General features: G+C 33.0%; 1 protein-coding gene and 1 long non-coding RNA gene across 5 annotated transcripts in view; one reads left to right on the top strand and one right to left on the bottom strand.

Moving 5' to 3' along the window:
* Positions 1–448: 448 nt before the first annotated feature.
* Positions 449–5793, bottom strand: LOC105336021 (uncharacterized). Its single transcript, XR_901381.4, has 3 exons — positions 5649–5793; positions 3628–3845; positions 449–602 (listed from the first exon to the last, which is right to left on the bottom strand). It is a non-coding gene; the product is annotated as an uncharacterized lncRNA (long non-coding RNA).
* LOC105336015 (galactoside alpha-(1,2)-fucosyltransferase 2) overlaps positions 1700–17792 on the top strand; it is an 18808-nt gene continuing 2715 nt past the window's right edge. Inside the window, exons 1-3 of one of the 4 annotated variants that reach the window (XM_066079904.1) lie at positions 1700–1721; positions 12619–12682; positions 13910–13929. In XM_066079904.1, coding sequence (XP_065935976.1) covers positions 12663–12682; positions 13910–13929 — 40 coding nt within the window. In that variant the 5' untranslated portion in view covers positions 1700–1721; positions 12619–12662. Of the gene's footprint in view, positions 1722–2781; positions 2801–10640; positions 10783–12618; positions 12683–13909; positions 13930–17792 lie in introns of those variants that run through there. The other 3 variants (XM_066079903.1, XM_011440176.4, XM_011440178.4) reach the window with 3 other exon arrangements.

The raw sequence follows: 17792 nt of genomic DNA, 5'->3' as shown, positions 1-17792 counted from the left end.
GAAGTCTTTGTATATTTGTCTCTCTCCAGTTGTTACATAAAACAGTTCGGAATAAAGGAAAAAGAAGAATACCATCAATTGTTCTTCACGAGTTTTCTTTAGCCTGGTTATGTGATATCTGAATCGTTGATGATTTAAACGCGGATCAATTGATCGTTTATTTATAATACATGTATGCATGTACATAATGAATAAATACCGATATCGATGAGACAAAGATATTTGGATATACACCTTTCCCAATGAGGCCTCGTTTGACAGTTTCTGAGGGGCCAAGTTAACCACAAACTGCGATTTTATATCAATAAATGTTTTGAGAAATTAAAAAGCTTGGGGATGAAATAATTCTTATTTATTGATGGAATTCAATTTTGCTCAGAATTCAACTCGGGATAAACTAATTCTAAACTTTCTAGCTGACGTTGGTTTGTAAATAAAAAAATAATACTTCTTCATGAGAACTTTATTATAATTCATTTTAAAACAGGTCCTCACATGGATGACATGATTCTATGTTTACCAGCATCCATACAAACTCTCGTCTATGACTTTTGTGATACATCAGGTCTTCTGTAGTAGAAATTGTGAAACACTCGATTTCCCTTAGAACAAAACAAAATCAACATTTTATTATTCCAAAACTAACGAAAAGCATACATGCATTTTGATTTTGACTAAAAGTTTAACTTTACACAATAAAAAAAACTAATAAACAAGAATTTCTTTTAAAAATTCGTGTCCCCATCCTTAACCCTAATTGGTAACAGATATATACCATCAATTTTACAAAAAAAAGTTGTAAAGGTAAGAATTTCACCACAAGAAAATCTGAAAAAAGTTTAATTTTAGAAAACATGTAGTTTGTTAGAGAAGTTAGTGTGATTGAGGAGGTTGTTGAAAAAAAAGAATAGAAGAGGGGCATAGTTGAATCGAAATTGAGGCTGGTGTGTTCGATGTGCTATGACTGACCAATCCAAGTGAAAAAAAAACAGACTTTATAAGATATTGCCCCTGAAATAGAATACATAGTACATCTGTCACATCTATATCTAAAAATAGAAAAAAAAACTTTAAATAAATACATAATTTATGTGATTATAATGTTTTAGTGCGTTATAGATACGTATTCTTATTCCATATTTTTTTTTACGTGGATATGACGAAATATACTAGTAAGTGACTGCAAATACGAAATTGTCATTTCAGTTACATGTAACTGATAAATCAAACTAAGCAGAAAGACATTGAAACGTGACGAGTTTATGTGTATATTACGTTAGTTACATGTATATATAAGGAAGTAGAAGTCCGAATACATGTTACGACAATTTAATTAACATATACTGTATGCTGTGAACTATTTGTACAGCCAGATGGTTACCATTATGTTTATATATGGTTACCACTGTAATGCACATCACATTCCATAACCACAGTATTAAATACAGGTATATGTGTATGATGCTTTATCCAAGTACAGACAGTTATAAGCCTAAGATATCATTGGACGATAAAACGACCAACACCACTGAGTCCTCCGCTGAAATCCCAAGACACTCGGTGCATAGGTAAAACGCCAAAATAATGCAAGGCATTGAGCCACGCGCCCCATGCACCGTGCAGAGGCGGATCCAGCAATACGGAAAGGGGGTCCAATCGGTGAATCTCAGTACGTGTAAAATTCAATATTCGTGAAAACAGGAACTTTTTAAAACGTTTTGGTGAGTAAAATTCAACACACATTTACCTCGCCACTATCTATTTTAACATCAGAGTGCAGTGCATTAAGGCAAGTCCTTTTTTTTCAATGTTGAGCGTTTTGATTTTCGCCAAGAAGATTTGCACATTTTCAAGTCTCCAGCAATGAAAACGTTCGTCTATGCTTAACAGAAAAAGCCCACGGTCACCTAAGTAACAAAAAATAATTCAGACTAATTACGAAAAACTATTATAGCAATGGAATTTGTTTGTAATTTGTTTTTATCTCTTTGAAATTTGATCGTATATGACACACAAAAAAAGGGGGGGGGGGGGTAATTTCTCTGCTAAATACATGTAGATGGAACAAGCAATTGTCGCCCCCTGGAACTTAAAGTGACGTCTGTAATGGGTGCGCTACATCATCCAGCTCTAATAGATTCTTAATTAAGAAGAATGCGTGTACTCATTTGCGAACGTCGTTTTACTCGATCACGTAGATTTCTGGCTCGTCAGTTCAAAACAATGTATTTTCTTTAAGAAATGGAAAAAAATACCTTCTGGGTGTTGTCATAAATCTGTGGGTTTAAAGTGAGACTGCTTAAATATATGTTGTTTTTTTTTATTTTCCACATGTTTACTCAGTGAAGTAAAACCCAGATGCTGAAGGGGAGTACTTTACTTCGATAGATTTTTCATAAGAAATAAATTACGGTCCGATGTATGAACCTCTTTAAATAAGCAATTTTTTAAGCATTTATTTTAAATAATTATAGAATTAAAATTATAGATGGGAAAATCGCCTATAAATAAACATAATAGCCTTTTGAACAAAAAAAAAATCATGTCTCAAAGTAAAAGGGGGGGGGGGTCAGACCCCCGGAACCCCCTACCCCTGGATCCGCCAATGCACCGTATGGAAAATCAACATTTCCTGACAACACTAAAATTATGACGGATGTTGAATCTGAACCAAATCCGGGAGATAAAAAACAATGACTAACAAAGCGAGACTGAGAGTATGTAGTGACGTTGTGGCGACAAGTCAGTGTTGGAGAAAGGCCCTGAAAGTGTCCGAAAGGAAGGTGTTATTTTGTTAAAGGTATATTTTAGATTAGCTTGTATATTGCATTTAATACGCACTTAAATGTGTGCAGATTAATTTGACTTAGTACATGTAAAAAAAAAACTCGAATCAAAAAATTATATTTTTATTGATACTTATTAGTTTAGTGCCACTTAATCATAGTGCCCGCTAAAAAACACAGTTAAGTCTCGTTCAGTAGAAGTGGACAGGCATGGCTATCATGAAAACCTGCGGAGAAGTATACAGGCTTAGGTCTTAGCCTTTACGAAACTCTTTACAGAGGTAGAAAAATATAGCCCTCACGAGTCTCTTTAGAGAAATGGACATATGATGGACAGAAATGGACAGATATGATGGACAGAAATGGACAGATATGATGGCTTTCTCTAATAGACGTGTACAGGCATAGCTTATATATTTTTTTTAAAGAGAAGTTGACAGGCATAACTTTTACGAAACTCTGTAGAGGAGTGGACAGGCATAGCATTCAAGAAGTCTTTAGAGAAGTAGTCAGTCGTAGCTATCATGAATCTCTTTGGAGACTCGAGGTGGACAAGCATAACCTTTTACACCTGTGCCTTTTTCTATACAAAGAGTACGGTGGAATCATCATTGTTCGTGGGAAACTAATTTTCGTGGATTGTAACCCTTGTCCACGAATTTAGATCCCCACAAACCTATACACATCGTTTGTTATTAAATGTATATTAGAATTATCTGATTACATTACTAACGTAATTACGTCCCCACGAACCAGGAAAATTTTGGCTACCCACGAACATTGACCACCACGAAAACAAAATGATTCCACAAAATATTTAACCGTGTAGTGTTATAGTTACCGGATTATATCCGTAGGACGGTTCAGCCTGCTCCTCGTACTCCTTCAACCGGTCTCCACTAGCAAACCTTTTCAGACGGTCGAGGGTCGCCATCTTGTTGGTGGGACTCCGCCTTTTCCTCCAAAATCCCTCCTTGCAAAACGTGTAACTCACGAGAAGCAGCGTTACGAGGAAGACTTGAAACAGGAATTTGGCTTGAGACATAATTCCAAAAGTATCTGAATTAGATGGATTTATATTTTTTTTATTTGAAAAAAAATGTTACGAGGGTTGTTCGGAAATTATTGAGACAACACAAAATATTTTCCTTTCTAAGTGCGAATTTTAGTGAAAATTGGCATAAACATTTAAGAAATTTTAACAAATAATTGTACAAAGTAATATTACAAAATGATAAATAATTTGTTTACAACGGTACATAAACAAGTCAGTGGTTGGGTTACCCGCCGCAGGCCCAAACTCAGATTTTGAAAAAACCTAAATATCTACATTTGTAGTGTTTGAAGACGTAAAAATTATAATAAAAGAAGTCAAATTAAATAATTATGTTCATTTTGCTAATTATTGTGACTAACTTTTGTACAAGTTTCACTAGTGTTTGATTTGAAATACGGAGATCTATAGTAACAAATATGCACCAAGCAATACCGGTAGTACTGTAATCTGACTACGACGATTTATTGAATTTTGACGTCATAAAGCTCTTCGGGCTTTATTGGATTTGACAACGCCCCGGCCGAAATGATCACCTCATAATACTCAAATAATGATCTTTATTCCATAAATAAGACCTTTTCTAGCTAAGAAATTTAAAAAGTATATGACGGAAAGCGGTCAAAGCTTCATTTCAGCGGGATTTATTTTCCGATTGCTTAACTAGAATTAAAACAAATGGGCTAAATATCAGGTACTTTTTACACACACACAATAAATGTAAGAGAGGTTTCACAAAAAGTTGATTTTTGGGAAGAAATAACTCTTCTTCACAAAACGAGAATGGAGAGAAAACTAGTATGACAGTTGCAATATTATATCATATAGAAAAGATAAAAAAAAAAAGAGAAGGAATGTGCATCTTTTCCGTTTAAAACACCGTATAAAACAAAGGAGCAAAGAGAACTGTTAAAATGACGTTGCGAAGAGTTTGTGGTTGCTCCGGGGCAATAGATGTAAGAAAGTCTATTAGCTTACCAGGAATGAACAGTTGATGTCATGCACTTGAACATTTTTACGTTAATGAAAGGTGTCCTGATTTACTTTCTGCTGAAATTTCAATGGATATGTATTTTTTCCTAAGGGAGTAAGAGTAAATGTCTCAATAATTTCTGAACAACCCTCGTACTCTTGATTAACAAAAAATACAACATCATTGAAACAAATATATGGACAAATACAAAATTATATGCAAAATCCTTAGAAACAGTCTCCAATATCGCTAATTATAAATATTAGTGAAGATCACAGTGTCAAAAATATATTAAAAGAAGTCGCAAATTGATTATGATTATTATTAAGGGGCATGGTCAGGATTTTGGTCAAAAATTAATTTTCCAATTTTAATGTTTACAATGCTTAAGTAAGGCAATTTTAATAAGCAACCAAAATTTGAGTTTTATTCGTAGAGTTATATAAGCGAGTTACAGAGCGTACAGTTCTTTGATATGTAAACAATGCTTTTGTTTACATTTTGAATACTGAAAGAAGAATTCAAGATTGGAACTGTAACATTTATTCATGCTTAAAATGATTAAGAAGATAGACAAATCAGCTTGAAAAGGATTTTTTACTGGTGAATTGAACGTATGTAAACAAAAACAGGGCACGAGCCTTGTTTACATGACAAAGAATTGCAAGCTTTGTATCTTGCTCATACATGTAAGTCTACGAATGACTCTCAAATTTCACTTGATAATTAGAGATTCATTTCTAAAGCATTGTAAATAATAAAAACAGTACAATTATATTTGACCAAAATCGTGACCATTCCCCTTTAAAAAGCAAGCAAATAAATGTGTACATACTGTAGAAATTTTTGCTTGTTTGTTGAACAGTGGGAAAAGGATGGTGCGCACAACTCGGTCTCAAAATGGGCAACTGTTCAGAGGCTTTTTAAAACCTCATTAATAGATACAGAGTCTTTGAACCTTCCCTTCTTAACATTTTATAGGGATGCAATGTGTCGCCAAAATTATTCAAGTACTCTGTACTGTTCCCCACCGTCCTGATTGCATCGTAAACAAATGCAGTATTTACATAGTTCAAAATCTCGTGCTTATCAAACAAAAATTGCGTATTGATGATGGATTAATGTCGTACACCAGCATCTGTTACTACGCCACATAAATTTATGGATATAAAACTCAGTCTTTTAATCAGACTGGATGGTATGGAGCCCATATACTTTAATAATTGAACTGTCTGTTCTCTCAACCGACATTTGATTTTTTTTTCACGCGCTCCCTGTTTGGATAATTAGTAAAATATATAGCCCAGAAATGAAGGGACAGTGTCCAATATGTTACTATTCGTGTCGAAAGCTCTCAACATCAAACAAAATAATGTGATAATATTTGTAAAATATTTCACTCTTAGGCGCAATCTGTCCGTGTGACAGATGAAAAGATGCGGTCTTCTTCCAGTCGCAACTTCCTTTTGTTTACGCCATCTTTTGTCGTTATCCTTCTGATATCTTTATATCCCTCTAGCTTTGTGCAAGAAAGTTTTTACTAAATATTATAACTATTATTTTATAAAATGTATGCAAGCTACCTGATGCCAGAGAGAAAAATATTTTATCTGTTGACCACCAAATTAAAATAGGTTAAATAAACCGGACTTGTTCTTTTGGACTATATTATAAAAATTGCAATGTATAAATATTGAGAAAAATGGATTCACGAAATCATTATTTTAAAGGTGACATGAATTCACATATATACACATTTTCTTCACACCCCAAGTTGGGAACTATATATATATATATATATATATATATATATATATATATATATATATATATATATATATATATATATATATATATATATATATATATATATATATAATCTTTCGTTTGAACATAGTGATTTAGATTGAAAATATGTTATTTTGTGGTGATGGTGATTATTCATGAGGAAGGTTGGGTTCGAAGGTGATTACGGGTAGCGTATGTTCGAGTAGGGTAGAGTAAATTCGAGTAGTATTCATTCTGAGGATACCAGACGACACGAGGAAGTCCTTTTTTATAATCAAAGAATGAAATAATTCAGTCTAAATGTTTAGAACATATTTATTTAGACTTAGCAAAGATTCATATGATGATGTACAATGTCAATGTTACTGACGAGATGCTTGTCAGGTAGACAAAGCTTTTGGCGATTTGTTTGTTTTGGATGGTTGAGAATGTGTGTTATGGTATTTTGAAAGTGATCGAAATTTGTGATAAGCGACTACTTGTATCGGACGTCAATGCACAAAATAATAGAGAGAAATAAGAGAGAGAGAGAGAGAGAGAGAGAGAGAGAGAGAGAGAGAGAGAGAGAGAGATGTATGTTGTGTCAGGGTTATGGAAGTAAATAAGAACCGTGCTTTATTACATCCAGGTTTTCATTCACCCAAACGCAAAGATTTGCAGAAACGCGTTTTCAAGAAATATATTAAATTGGACAAAAGCGCTACATATTAAAAGGAAATATTATTATTAATATTTATTGGGAGTTGATTTTTAATCAACTCTCCTATGCAGTCACTCGGACAAACCGAAAGTGAAACAGTGTTTGGACCTCAGCACAAATCATTGCTCCTGACAAGACTTAGTTCTTGAAAATAATTGATGAATTCGATGCAATATAGCATTGTTTTTGAAGGAAACTTAGTTACAAATACCTTAAAAATAGTCAGATTTTAAATGGTACGAACAATTTAAATATTTTTGTAGTCGTATGTATTCCTACGCCAGAGTTCAATATTTACGGTGTCAGCCGAGCGTTTGGTTGAACGAGACTAGAGTTCAATATTGCTTGGATCCATACAATTTTCGAGAAATATTTTTACCAGTGATACATAGTTTGATTGAATTAATTTTATCTTTAAATATTATTTAACATGATTCATGTGGAGGTTTCTCGACATTCTAGTCGAAAAATTTCAAAAATTCATATTATAAAAATATGCGTAATTCAAATTAGAAACTACGTATACATGTACTTGTCATGCAAAATAACATATCATTGATTTTAAAATAAATAAACATCGACAAAATCAACTCCCGTCATTTCTTCAGTACTTTGATAATATTCTGCATTCAGGTATTTCATTCACCAAATACGTAACACTGGATGAAACGCATTTTCGATGAAAATGTATTTCAGCCTACGCACTGGAATGGAATATCAATTAAATGAATTAAACGGGCTAAAATCCATGCAAGCTCACATACATAAAATTCAAACATAGATAATCAAAGATTACAGAGCCTACCGAAATGAGGCATGACCTTTTTTGAGATAATCTATTAATATCTATCAATACACTAGTACTTAATACAAAACTGTTTCATATTATAAAACTTTATATTGTGTCATATAATTTAATATCATATACTCCAATATGTTATTGTGTTATATCATTATACAATATGCTAATGATCATATAATACACAATTGATACAATATATTGTCATAGTATATGATATCGTATCATTTAATATAATATGATATTGTATCATGTAAAAGGAAACTGCATTATATGATATTGTATCATATGATATGACATTGCATTATATGATACTATATATAATGTATTATATCATACGATACAACTTTTACCATAAAATGATACGATATTGTACCATATGATTTGATATAATATACATATTGATTTTTATCACACAAAATCATCAGTTATACAAATAGCATACAATACAAAATCATACATAATATATCATATACAATATCATATTGTATAATACAATATTGTATCATATGATACGATTTCATATCATATAATATTTTCAATGTGATATTTTACATTATTATACTTTCATGTTAAATACTGAAATCTGATTGGTTTAGACACAGTTTATAATCCGTTCTATTACCCTCAGCGTTAGCAACACACTTAGCAACGGGTTACACAACGAATTGTTACATGCGCGTAAATTATGCGCGTACGGTTCGCCGTAGAATTCACGTCATTTCTGTATAAAAGCAATATAAAAATTCTCTAAAATTAAGACATTCAGTATAATAAAATAAATAGTGCCTGTTTGGGAGGATAACAGTTGAAATTGATACCCCTCGAAAACCATTGTCAACCTCCGCTTCGCGTCGGTTGACAATGGTTTCCTCGGGGTGTCAATTTCAACTGTTACCCTCCCAAACAGGCACTATTTATGTAATACCATATGATATTTTACAATATTATACAATATCAAAAATTTAAAACAATGTGAGGAATACTGATATGTTATTTATCAAAAATCACATTTATCAAGCAAGTTTGAGTAAGGTATGACAATGTTTTACTAGCAAACCTATGGATCAATTTCAGCAACCAAGCCTGTCATCAAGTGCATGATTATCACGAGATAGTTCATTTATCCAAATCTGGTAATGGTTAAACTAGAACCATTTTAACAAGGGCTTGGACTTAGGGTAGTTGAGTCAAACGGCAATGTGAAGAAGACCTGTCTATTTCATTGTAGGCTACTCGGCTATGGCTCTTTGAAATTAACAGGATTTGTCTGACTTTTCGCTTGAGACAAGCGTCATTTGAACTTGTTTTGACGCAAGAAATAGATCGTTACACCCTACTGAAAGTCCAAGGTCTTGTTAAAATGGTTCTAATAATAAGTAAGATTTGTCTATTAAAGGGAGCCTGTCCTAAAAACTTTAACTTTCTCCAAAAACCTTCACCTCATCCAGCATCCATGCAAACCTAACGTTCAGATTCATCATTCCAGCTTGTCAAGTGCATAAGTATATCAAGGTGCACCATCCTTGCAATTTTACTGAAGATACAGTATATATTTTGGGGTTGTAGCGTGTAACAAAATTTGCGAAAATGGGTATGATGTGTAAGTTTTTTATTAGCGTTAGTCATTTTTTTTTTTTTTTTGCGATATAATATCTGCGTATTAAATATTTGCGATGTAAATGTGATCGCGAAAATTACCGGATATAGGATAGGACCCGTAGTAACTTAGAGATGGCTATCAAAGGGCACCTGCCCCCAAAACTTTAACATGCTCCAAAATCCTTAAACTTCTCCAGCATCTAAAATTCATGCTACAGATTCAGCATTTAAGTCTTTTTAGTAGGTTTAAATCCATGCTAGTTTGGTGAAGGTAAGACAAGTAATAACTTAGATACAGGACCTGTTTCAAAAACTATAACCAGGTCCGGACGCCGTTAATATTCCGCCGTGGGGGGGGGGGGGGGGGGGGTGGGGGGGGGGAGGTATACCTATAGTTCCAAAAAAATATTTACCTTCCAATAATTCCCCCCCCCCCCAAATTATGAAATTCCTAATCCGTAGGGGGGGGGGGGGGCTAATATACCTATGACTCAAACCTCTCAATATTTCCATCTTTTCAAGGTAAATTTAGGAACAATTATCTTTGCTGCGAGAAAAAGTGGTGGGGGGGGGGGGGTTACCTCCCTTCACCTAGCCCCCTCCCCCCAGTTCCGACGCTTACGAAGCAAAAAATGTTTTTATTTCTTTATTTAATGTGGTTATTTTTAAATTCCCTTTTCTATTTTTATTCTTCTTCTACGAAATAAAGTTCATGTGCCAAAAGAAGTCAGTGCAATCAGGCAATCTGAAAGCAACCAATGTAACCCCAATGTTTAGGTATTACTATAAACATATGATAAAACCGTGCGGCAGTAGGGGGCGATCGAAAATACCAAATACTTTTATGATTTCATTTCAGTTTTAGATAAGCTGCTGTTAACCGATCTACGAATCTTTCGGATATTCTTAAGCAGAAAAAATCGTGTACGAATTGTTATTTTTCATAACTCCTGGAACGACTTAACAAATTATATGTTCGAATTCCCTCTACAAATACTTGACTAACTTGTCAAAATACGTTTGCCAAATTTTGTTCATAAGGATAGATAGACGTTAGATATGATAGAGAGGTTAAAAAAGGTACGTTTACAAAAATCTACATTGATTTTTTTTGCTTTGAGTAGGATTGTGTGCATTGTATTTATTATCCATTCTAATTTATCGTTGATTTCACTATAAGTCGATGACTGATACGGACGCGTGGACTTCCCCGATGATCGACATCTTATCGAACAACTCGGATAAGACCAACAACAAAATATAAACCGAGCATAAAAACCCGATGGTCAATATCTCTTATACAGCTTTTAAAAGGACAATTTTCTCATCGGGAATAAAAATGAAAGTACATCTTACTCAAAATAACTTGAGGAGAATTGTAATAACTAATATGGTAATTTCGGTATGATTCTACATGGCTATGATATTAACAACTTCATTCATTGGTTAGGTAAAGGTGTACGCAAGTCCAAATGCCCTAACCAAGTTTAATCCATTATAGGTGTGGCTCAATGATTACTTGTCAATTTCAGTCTAAATATCAAGCTGATTCAAATAGCACCCGAGATTTCTTGTTGAGATTTGGTGTTGACTTTTGACCTATAATGCAAAAATATCTTTGAATGATTGAAAATTCTTCCGAGGAATTAAGCCCCATCAGGGGACAATAGGGAAGGGTTCGCAAGCTTAGCAGCTTTTTAAACAACCCCAAACTTGAAATGCTACATGTATTTGGAGTGACGCCTTCAGGCCATGCATCTTTTAAAAGATTGCCTTTTTTTGCCAACTTCCATTTTATACCTAATAAATGAATGCTACGTTATTTTTAATCATGGTATCATTTTGAAGATGTTATCAAATAAAAAATACTTCATTTAAAAAATGTTCAAAGCTTTGATCATATTGCATCTCGTATTTTACATTAAAGTGTATAGGCAGCACATTTTTTTAAGATATTATAAAAAATTACTTCATACAAATGTCTTTGTAAATATATGCATGAACACTCTATCATTGTCGGATACCCACTGGTGATCACGTCTTTTACTGATAAGTAAAAGATGCGATCACCCGTGGGTATCCGACGATGTCTCTCTATATGAAAGAAAATGAATCATTTACTGCAAATATTTTGACAAAATTATAATTTTCTTCTTTTCATCAAGGGAAGATAACTTCAGAAATATGGCTGGCTCATATTTTACTTGTTTGAAATGATTCAAAATTGTCAACATCCCTTCATTATACATTGAATACCTGAACTTTTGAATAATTTTCCTTTGTAGATATAAGTCCTACCAAAACAAATAACTGATTTGCTAACTCAGTTTCCTCTATTCTTAGAATAAAGATGATGCTCAATTAAACTTAATAAAACACCTGAATCAGCTTCTTTTAGTGTCTTAGTTACATTACGATTTGTTTAAAAGTGACATCTATCTTTGTGTGCAAAGATGAGTATATGATTATGGAATGGTACTGTAGTCTGTGATTTTGTCTTGTAATCTAATTGCTATGTTTGATAAATTTTTTGTATGCATGATGTTTAAAAGTACTATGGGTACTATCTCGATAAATTCATGAGATAGAGATATAGAGAATTTACTTGTAATCATAAAATACTAGTAATGTAGATCGAGTTACCATTGTGCATTACAAAGAAAGATGCACTTATAAAGAAGTGATTTGGAAATAATCCAACAAATTAGGCGAAAATAAGATCTTTTTATAAAACAAGATATACTCTTCTTGATTGCCAAGATATATTTTAGTATTTGATACAATAAAACTTGATTGCTATTCTTGCCCAGGTGAGTGATGTGGTCCCTTGGTCTCTTGTTTAGTTACTGTAGTTGTTTTAATACATGTGTCACAAGTGCAGTAGAAATGATTTTTAAATGAATGAACAATTTACAGGGCAGATCTCTCTTGCATTTTGTGCATTAGATGCATTATAAAAAATGGTGAAAAGAATGTTTTCGTAAGTATTGTGATATATGCTGTATTTAGTGCATGCAGTGGTATACTGTACGTGTATATTAACTATAGAGCTTTTCTGTTTCTACAATCAGATCTTTTCTGTATTCTTTTATTTTTGTTCTTTGCAGTTCAGTATATGTATTCTAAATTTTAGTTCAAATTCCAAGCCAAAATTATCAATGGAAATGCACCACATACATCTGAAATTTTATTACATGTAGTAGTAAGTCTTAGAGTTGCTGAACTTTTGTCTAATAATAAAATTTCAGATGCTTGTAAATGCATGCACATAGTCATTAAATGTATATACATACAGGTAGTCAATATGATATATAGTTTGCACTTTTACAGTCAAATGATTTCAAACTACCAGTACTTTTATAGTAACTGTAAATTCCTTATTTTACGTGAGTTCCTAATTATGTGATTTCACTGTTCAGTATCAAACCACAAGAATATATAATCAAGGTCACAAATATTTTGTTAATGATTTCAATGAGTTCAAAACTGTCTGAAAAAAAGCAAGATTTTAAAGTAATTTAAAGTAAATGAGGTTGCTTCTTGTGATTTTACGCGGATATTAATTCCTTTTGTTTAATAAGGAATCTTCAGTACTTAATGATACGATTTAAGAATAAATAATGACTGACCTCACCACATGATAATTCAATATCAATTTATATATATTATGGAATATTATTGTACAAGTTTTTTTAACAAGTTGGTCTTTCAAGACCATACAGATAAAACTGATTAAAAAAATTAATATGTGTGTATCTACTCAAAATGTATGCCATGTCCAGAAATCTTTTTGTGTCCTATTATGCTTGTTAGCATAGGCTTGGTCTTACCGGTAGTGTTGGCCTCTTTTTCCATCTAGCTGTCATTCATAACAGTTTTCTAAACTAATGCATGTTGACTTTGAGCTGATTAGCATGATTGGGGTGGCTGTATATTCATAAATGTTTTTAAAAAATTAATTTCAACATTTTCAGAATTATCCTTTTAAAATGCTTGATAGTTTTAAATTTTGCTATTGTTATTGAACGAAATTTTGAGTACTGGTAAGGTTCTAGCTGAGATAATTTTTGATCTATTCATAAAAGTGATAAATTATGGAACCAAAAAAGAATTGAGTTTATTTAAATTGTTAGATGTTGTTAAAAGACTCATCTATGAAAATATTGTGCTGTGTTAATTATTTTAAGAATCTTCTACTCTCTTTCAGATCTGGCTTTAGGATGCAAGGTAAATCCATTTGCTACATACATGTACCGTATATTGAACATGCATTTAGAAAGTTAAAAATATGAGAAGCCCATTGATATGAGTATATTGCAATTAAACAAACCCACATAAGTGAAACAAATCTTCTGCAATTGGTTTAGAGAGAACATAAGCACAAAACTTGTGTATCTGCAGATAATTAGAGACCTTAATGAACAGAGTCAAGGAAAATTGCAAGGTGCTTGCCCAGCACACTCTTCTATGCATCATGACATACCAGGGTTGTCTCTAAGACCCGGGAGGCGGGGAATTTCCCCGTCTAAAGTGACAACACTACCCGGCTATTTTTTCATTTCAAACATAATCTAGCTATAAGCTAGACCTCCAGATCCCCGTCTACTTTTTTATTTCTCCCTTCTACATCAATTTTTACAGACAACCCTGACATACAAAAGCAGTTAGATAATATATGGTTAAGATACAGTTGGGATGGTTGGGGGGGGGGGGGAGGGTAAAGGTAAAGATGAATCTGGAGTACTTTATACTTTAATGGCTCTTGATTGTCATAAATGGGAGCCTTGTCACAATTCAAAACGCCTTTTTGCCCAAATTAATGTCATTATTAAGTTAGTTTTCCCAATTATCCTTATACCCAAGTACCCCAAAATGTGAATATGTAATGGATGTATGACAAGTACAGTTCTGTTCTGTATAATAAAAAAACATGAGAGTTTGGGCCCATTAGGATTACTCTTTTCCCCCAATTTTAATGGTTTTGGCCCCTCTACCAAATGGCCCTGATTTTTCAAGCAATCAAGAACTGTAAAAATGCTATCCATCTTCTTCAGTCTGAGGTACTTCAAATCACTCATAGATGTAAAAGAGCTCAAGACAGGTATCTTTGTAAATGGTACTTCAGAACTAGAGCTAAAGTCAATCTAGAAGGGTGGAAGCTGATATATTTCTTTTTTTTTCAATTCTAACACAGACACATGTACAGATATCTATACTACTAAATTGAAATAATAGACTCAAATTTTTTAGCTTTAATACAGGGAAATCGGAAGACTACTGTCTTTTGTTTTATATATTTTTAACATCATTGGTACTTGGAAATTACCAATTTGTTTTTATTTTTTCTCAATCAGGCTACGCTAATTAATAATTAAAGAGAATTCCTTTAAAAAATCCGGAAATCGTCTGAATTTTTCGGATTTTACAATATTGCACATGCGCATTACATTCAAGCTAAATCACAGGATGCTCTTTAGTTTATGTTTCGGACTTTCCACAATATCACATTTGCATGGATAAACTAAAAAACGATACATGTACCGTAATACAAATACGAGTAAATTTCCATTCAAAGTTTGCTATATATATTCTGTTCATAAAAGAAATTTCGGGTGATAACTCTAACTCAGTACGTTTACTTAGTATGAAAAATTTCAAGATTTCTGAATGTCAACCTGGTGTGCAAATTTGTTGTATCTATTTCGTAAATGCCCGACCTAATATGCAAAGCCAACCCGTGCACGCACTGGTCAAAGTTTAGTATACATGTATTGATGCTAAATACATATACATTGTACACAAAGTGCAGATTGCACAGTGGTGTGTAATACTAAATGTGCTCTATAATTGTTTGGTAGATTCAGCAAGAAATTTATTTTCCACCAACAGCACATGACATTTCATGATAGATGCCAAGGGAGGTAGCTCTAAAATAAATAGCTGTATTTGCACTTTTTGACAAATAACTTTGGCAGATATCTTACCTTTAGCTGATATGGCAATAAAAATAAGATGGTCATAATTAGATTTCATTGATCACTTAGTAATTAAGTTGATTGTGTGAAAATGTTGCATGATGGACAGCAACAGGCAGAAACTTATTGGAGTATGTCACCCGAGTAATTTAAAGGGGCATGGTCACGATTTTGGTCAAAAATAATTTTTCTGATTTTAATCTGTATTTACGATGCTTCAGAAAGGCATTTTTAATAGGCAACCGAAATTTGATTGTCATTTGTTGAGTTATAAGCGAGTGCCAGAGCTTGAAATTCCTCGCTATGTAAACAAAGCGTTTGTTTACATTTTGAACGTTGAAGTAAAAGTTTCAGTTTTAAACCTAAAAGGAATGTCTTAAACGTTAGGAACAGTTTATCTATGCTTAAAATAAATAAAAAGATAGACAAAAAAGTTTAACAAAAAAAAAATAAGTATATTGAACCTATGTAAACAAAAACAGGGCACGAGCCTTGTTAACATGACAAAGAATTGTGAGCTCTGTATCTTGCTTACGGTATAACTCGACAAATGACTCTCAAATTTTATTTGATCATTAGAAATGCACTTCTAAAGTATTGTGAATAATAAAAACAAAAATAGAATTTTACCAAAATTGTGACCATGCCCCTTTAAGACCTAATAGTATTGCATTTAAGCACACACACACACACACACACACACATATTTTGTGATATTACATTGTATGCTAAAGATTTCAAGACTTGGGCCTAAAAGTAAATTGGCACATAATACCGGTATTTACATTTCCAGTGCCTATGCCTGTGATAACACTACGTAATGATTTTGTACTATATAACCCATAACTTCTATTGTTAAACTTTCATGTTAAATACTGAAATCTGATTGGTTAAGACGCAGTTCATAATCTCTTCTATTACCCTCAGCATTAGCAACGCACTTAGCAACGGGTAACATTAAAAATTGTTACATGCGCGAAAATAATGCGCGTACGGTTCGCTGTAGAATTCACGTTATTCCTATATAAAAGCAGTAACATTTTCTTAAAAATTAAGACATTCAGTATAACAAAATAAATAGTGCCTGTTTGGGAGGATAACAGTTGAAATTGACACCCCTCGAAAACCATTTTCAACCTCCGCTTCGCGTCGGTTGACAATGGTTTTCTCGGGGTGTCAATTTCAACTGTTACCCTCCCAAACAGGCACTATTTATATAATGCCGCAAAATTGAGGCTCCAGCAGGGTTTGCTTATTTATATATATTTACATTTTCCAATGTCTTTGCCTTTGATAACACTACGATTCGATTTTGTACTATATAACCCATAATACAAATGGCGCTAAATTGAGGCGCAAGCGGGGTTTGCTTATTTATATTTAAATGTACGATGGCTTAAAATTATATAAATATAAGTAATAAGGAATTATTCTTTGAATATTATGAGGTGATAATTTCGGTCGGTGCGTGATCAAATCTATCATAAAGCCCTTCGGGCTTTATTGGATTTGATCACGCCCCGACCAAAATTATCACCTCATAATACTCAAAGAATGATTCCTTATTCCTTATTTAAATATTTAATTGTACGATGGCTTAAATTATATAAATGTAAGTAATAAGGAATCATTCTTTGAATTTTATGAGATGATAATTTCGGTCGGAACATGATCAAATCTATCATAAAGCCCTTCGGGTTTTATTGGATTTGATCACACCACAACTGAAATTATCACCTCATAATACTCAAAGAAAGATTCCTTATTCCTTAAATACTGATATTTTCGTGTGTCTTTGCCTGTGATAACACTAAATATCAATTTTCTACTATATAACCGATAACTTCAAATGGTATATAATTGGGGCGCCAGCAGGGTATGCTTATTTCCATTGAAATATTTATTTGAACAATGGCTTAAAAATGTATAAATATAAGTAATAAGGAATCATTCTTTAAATATAATGAGGTGATAATTTCGATCAAGGCACTTCGGGCTTTATTGGATTTGATCACGTCCCGACCAAAATTATCACCTCATAATACTCAAAGAATGATTCCTTATTCCTTTATATTTACATTATCCAGTGTCTTTGCCTGTGATAACACTACGTAT

This window comes from Magallana gigas, chromosome 3, assembly GCF_963853765.1.
Source record: "Magallana gigas chromosome 3, xbMagGiga1.1, whole genome shotgun sequence".
Lineage (NCBI taxonomy): Eukaryota > Metazoa > Mollusca > Bivalvia > Ostreida > Ostreidae > Magallana > Magallana gigas.
This window is presented reverse-complemented; position numbering and strand designations above follow the sequence as displayed.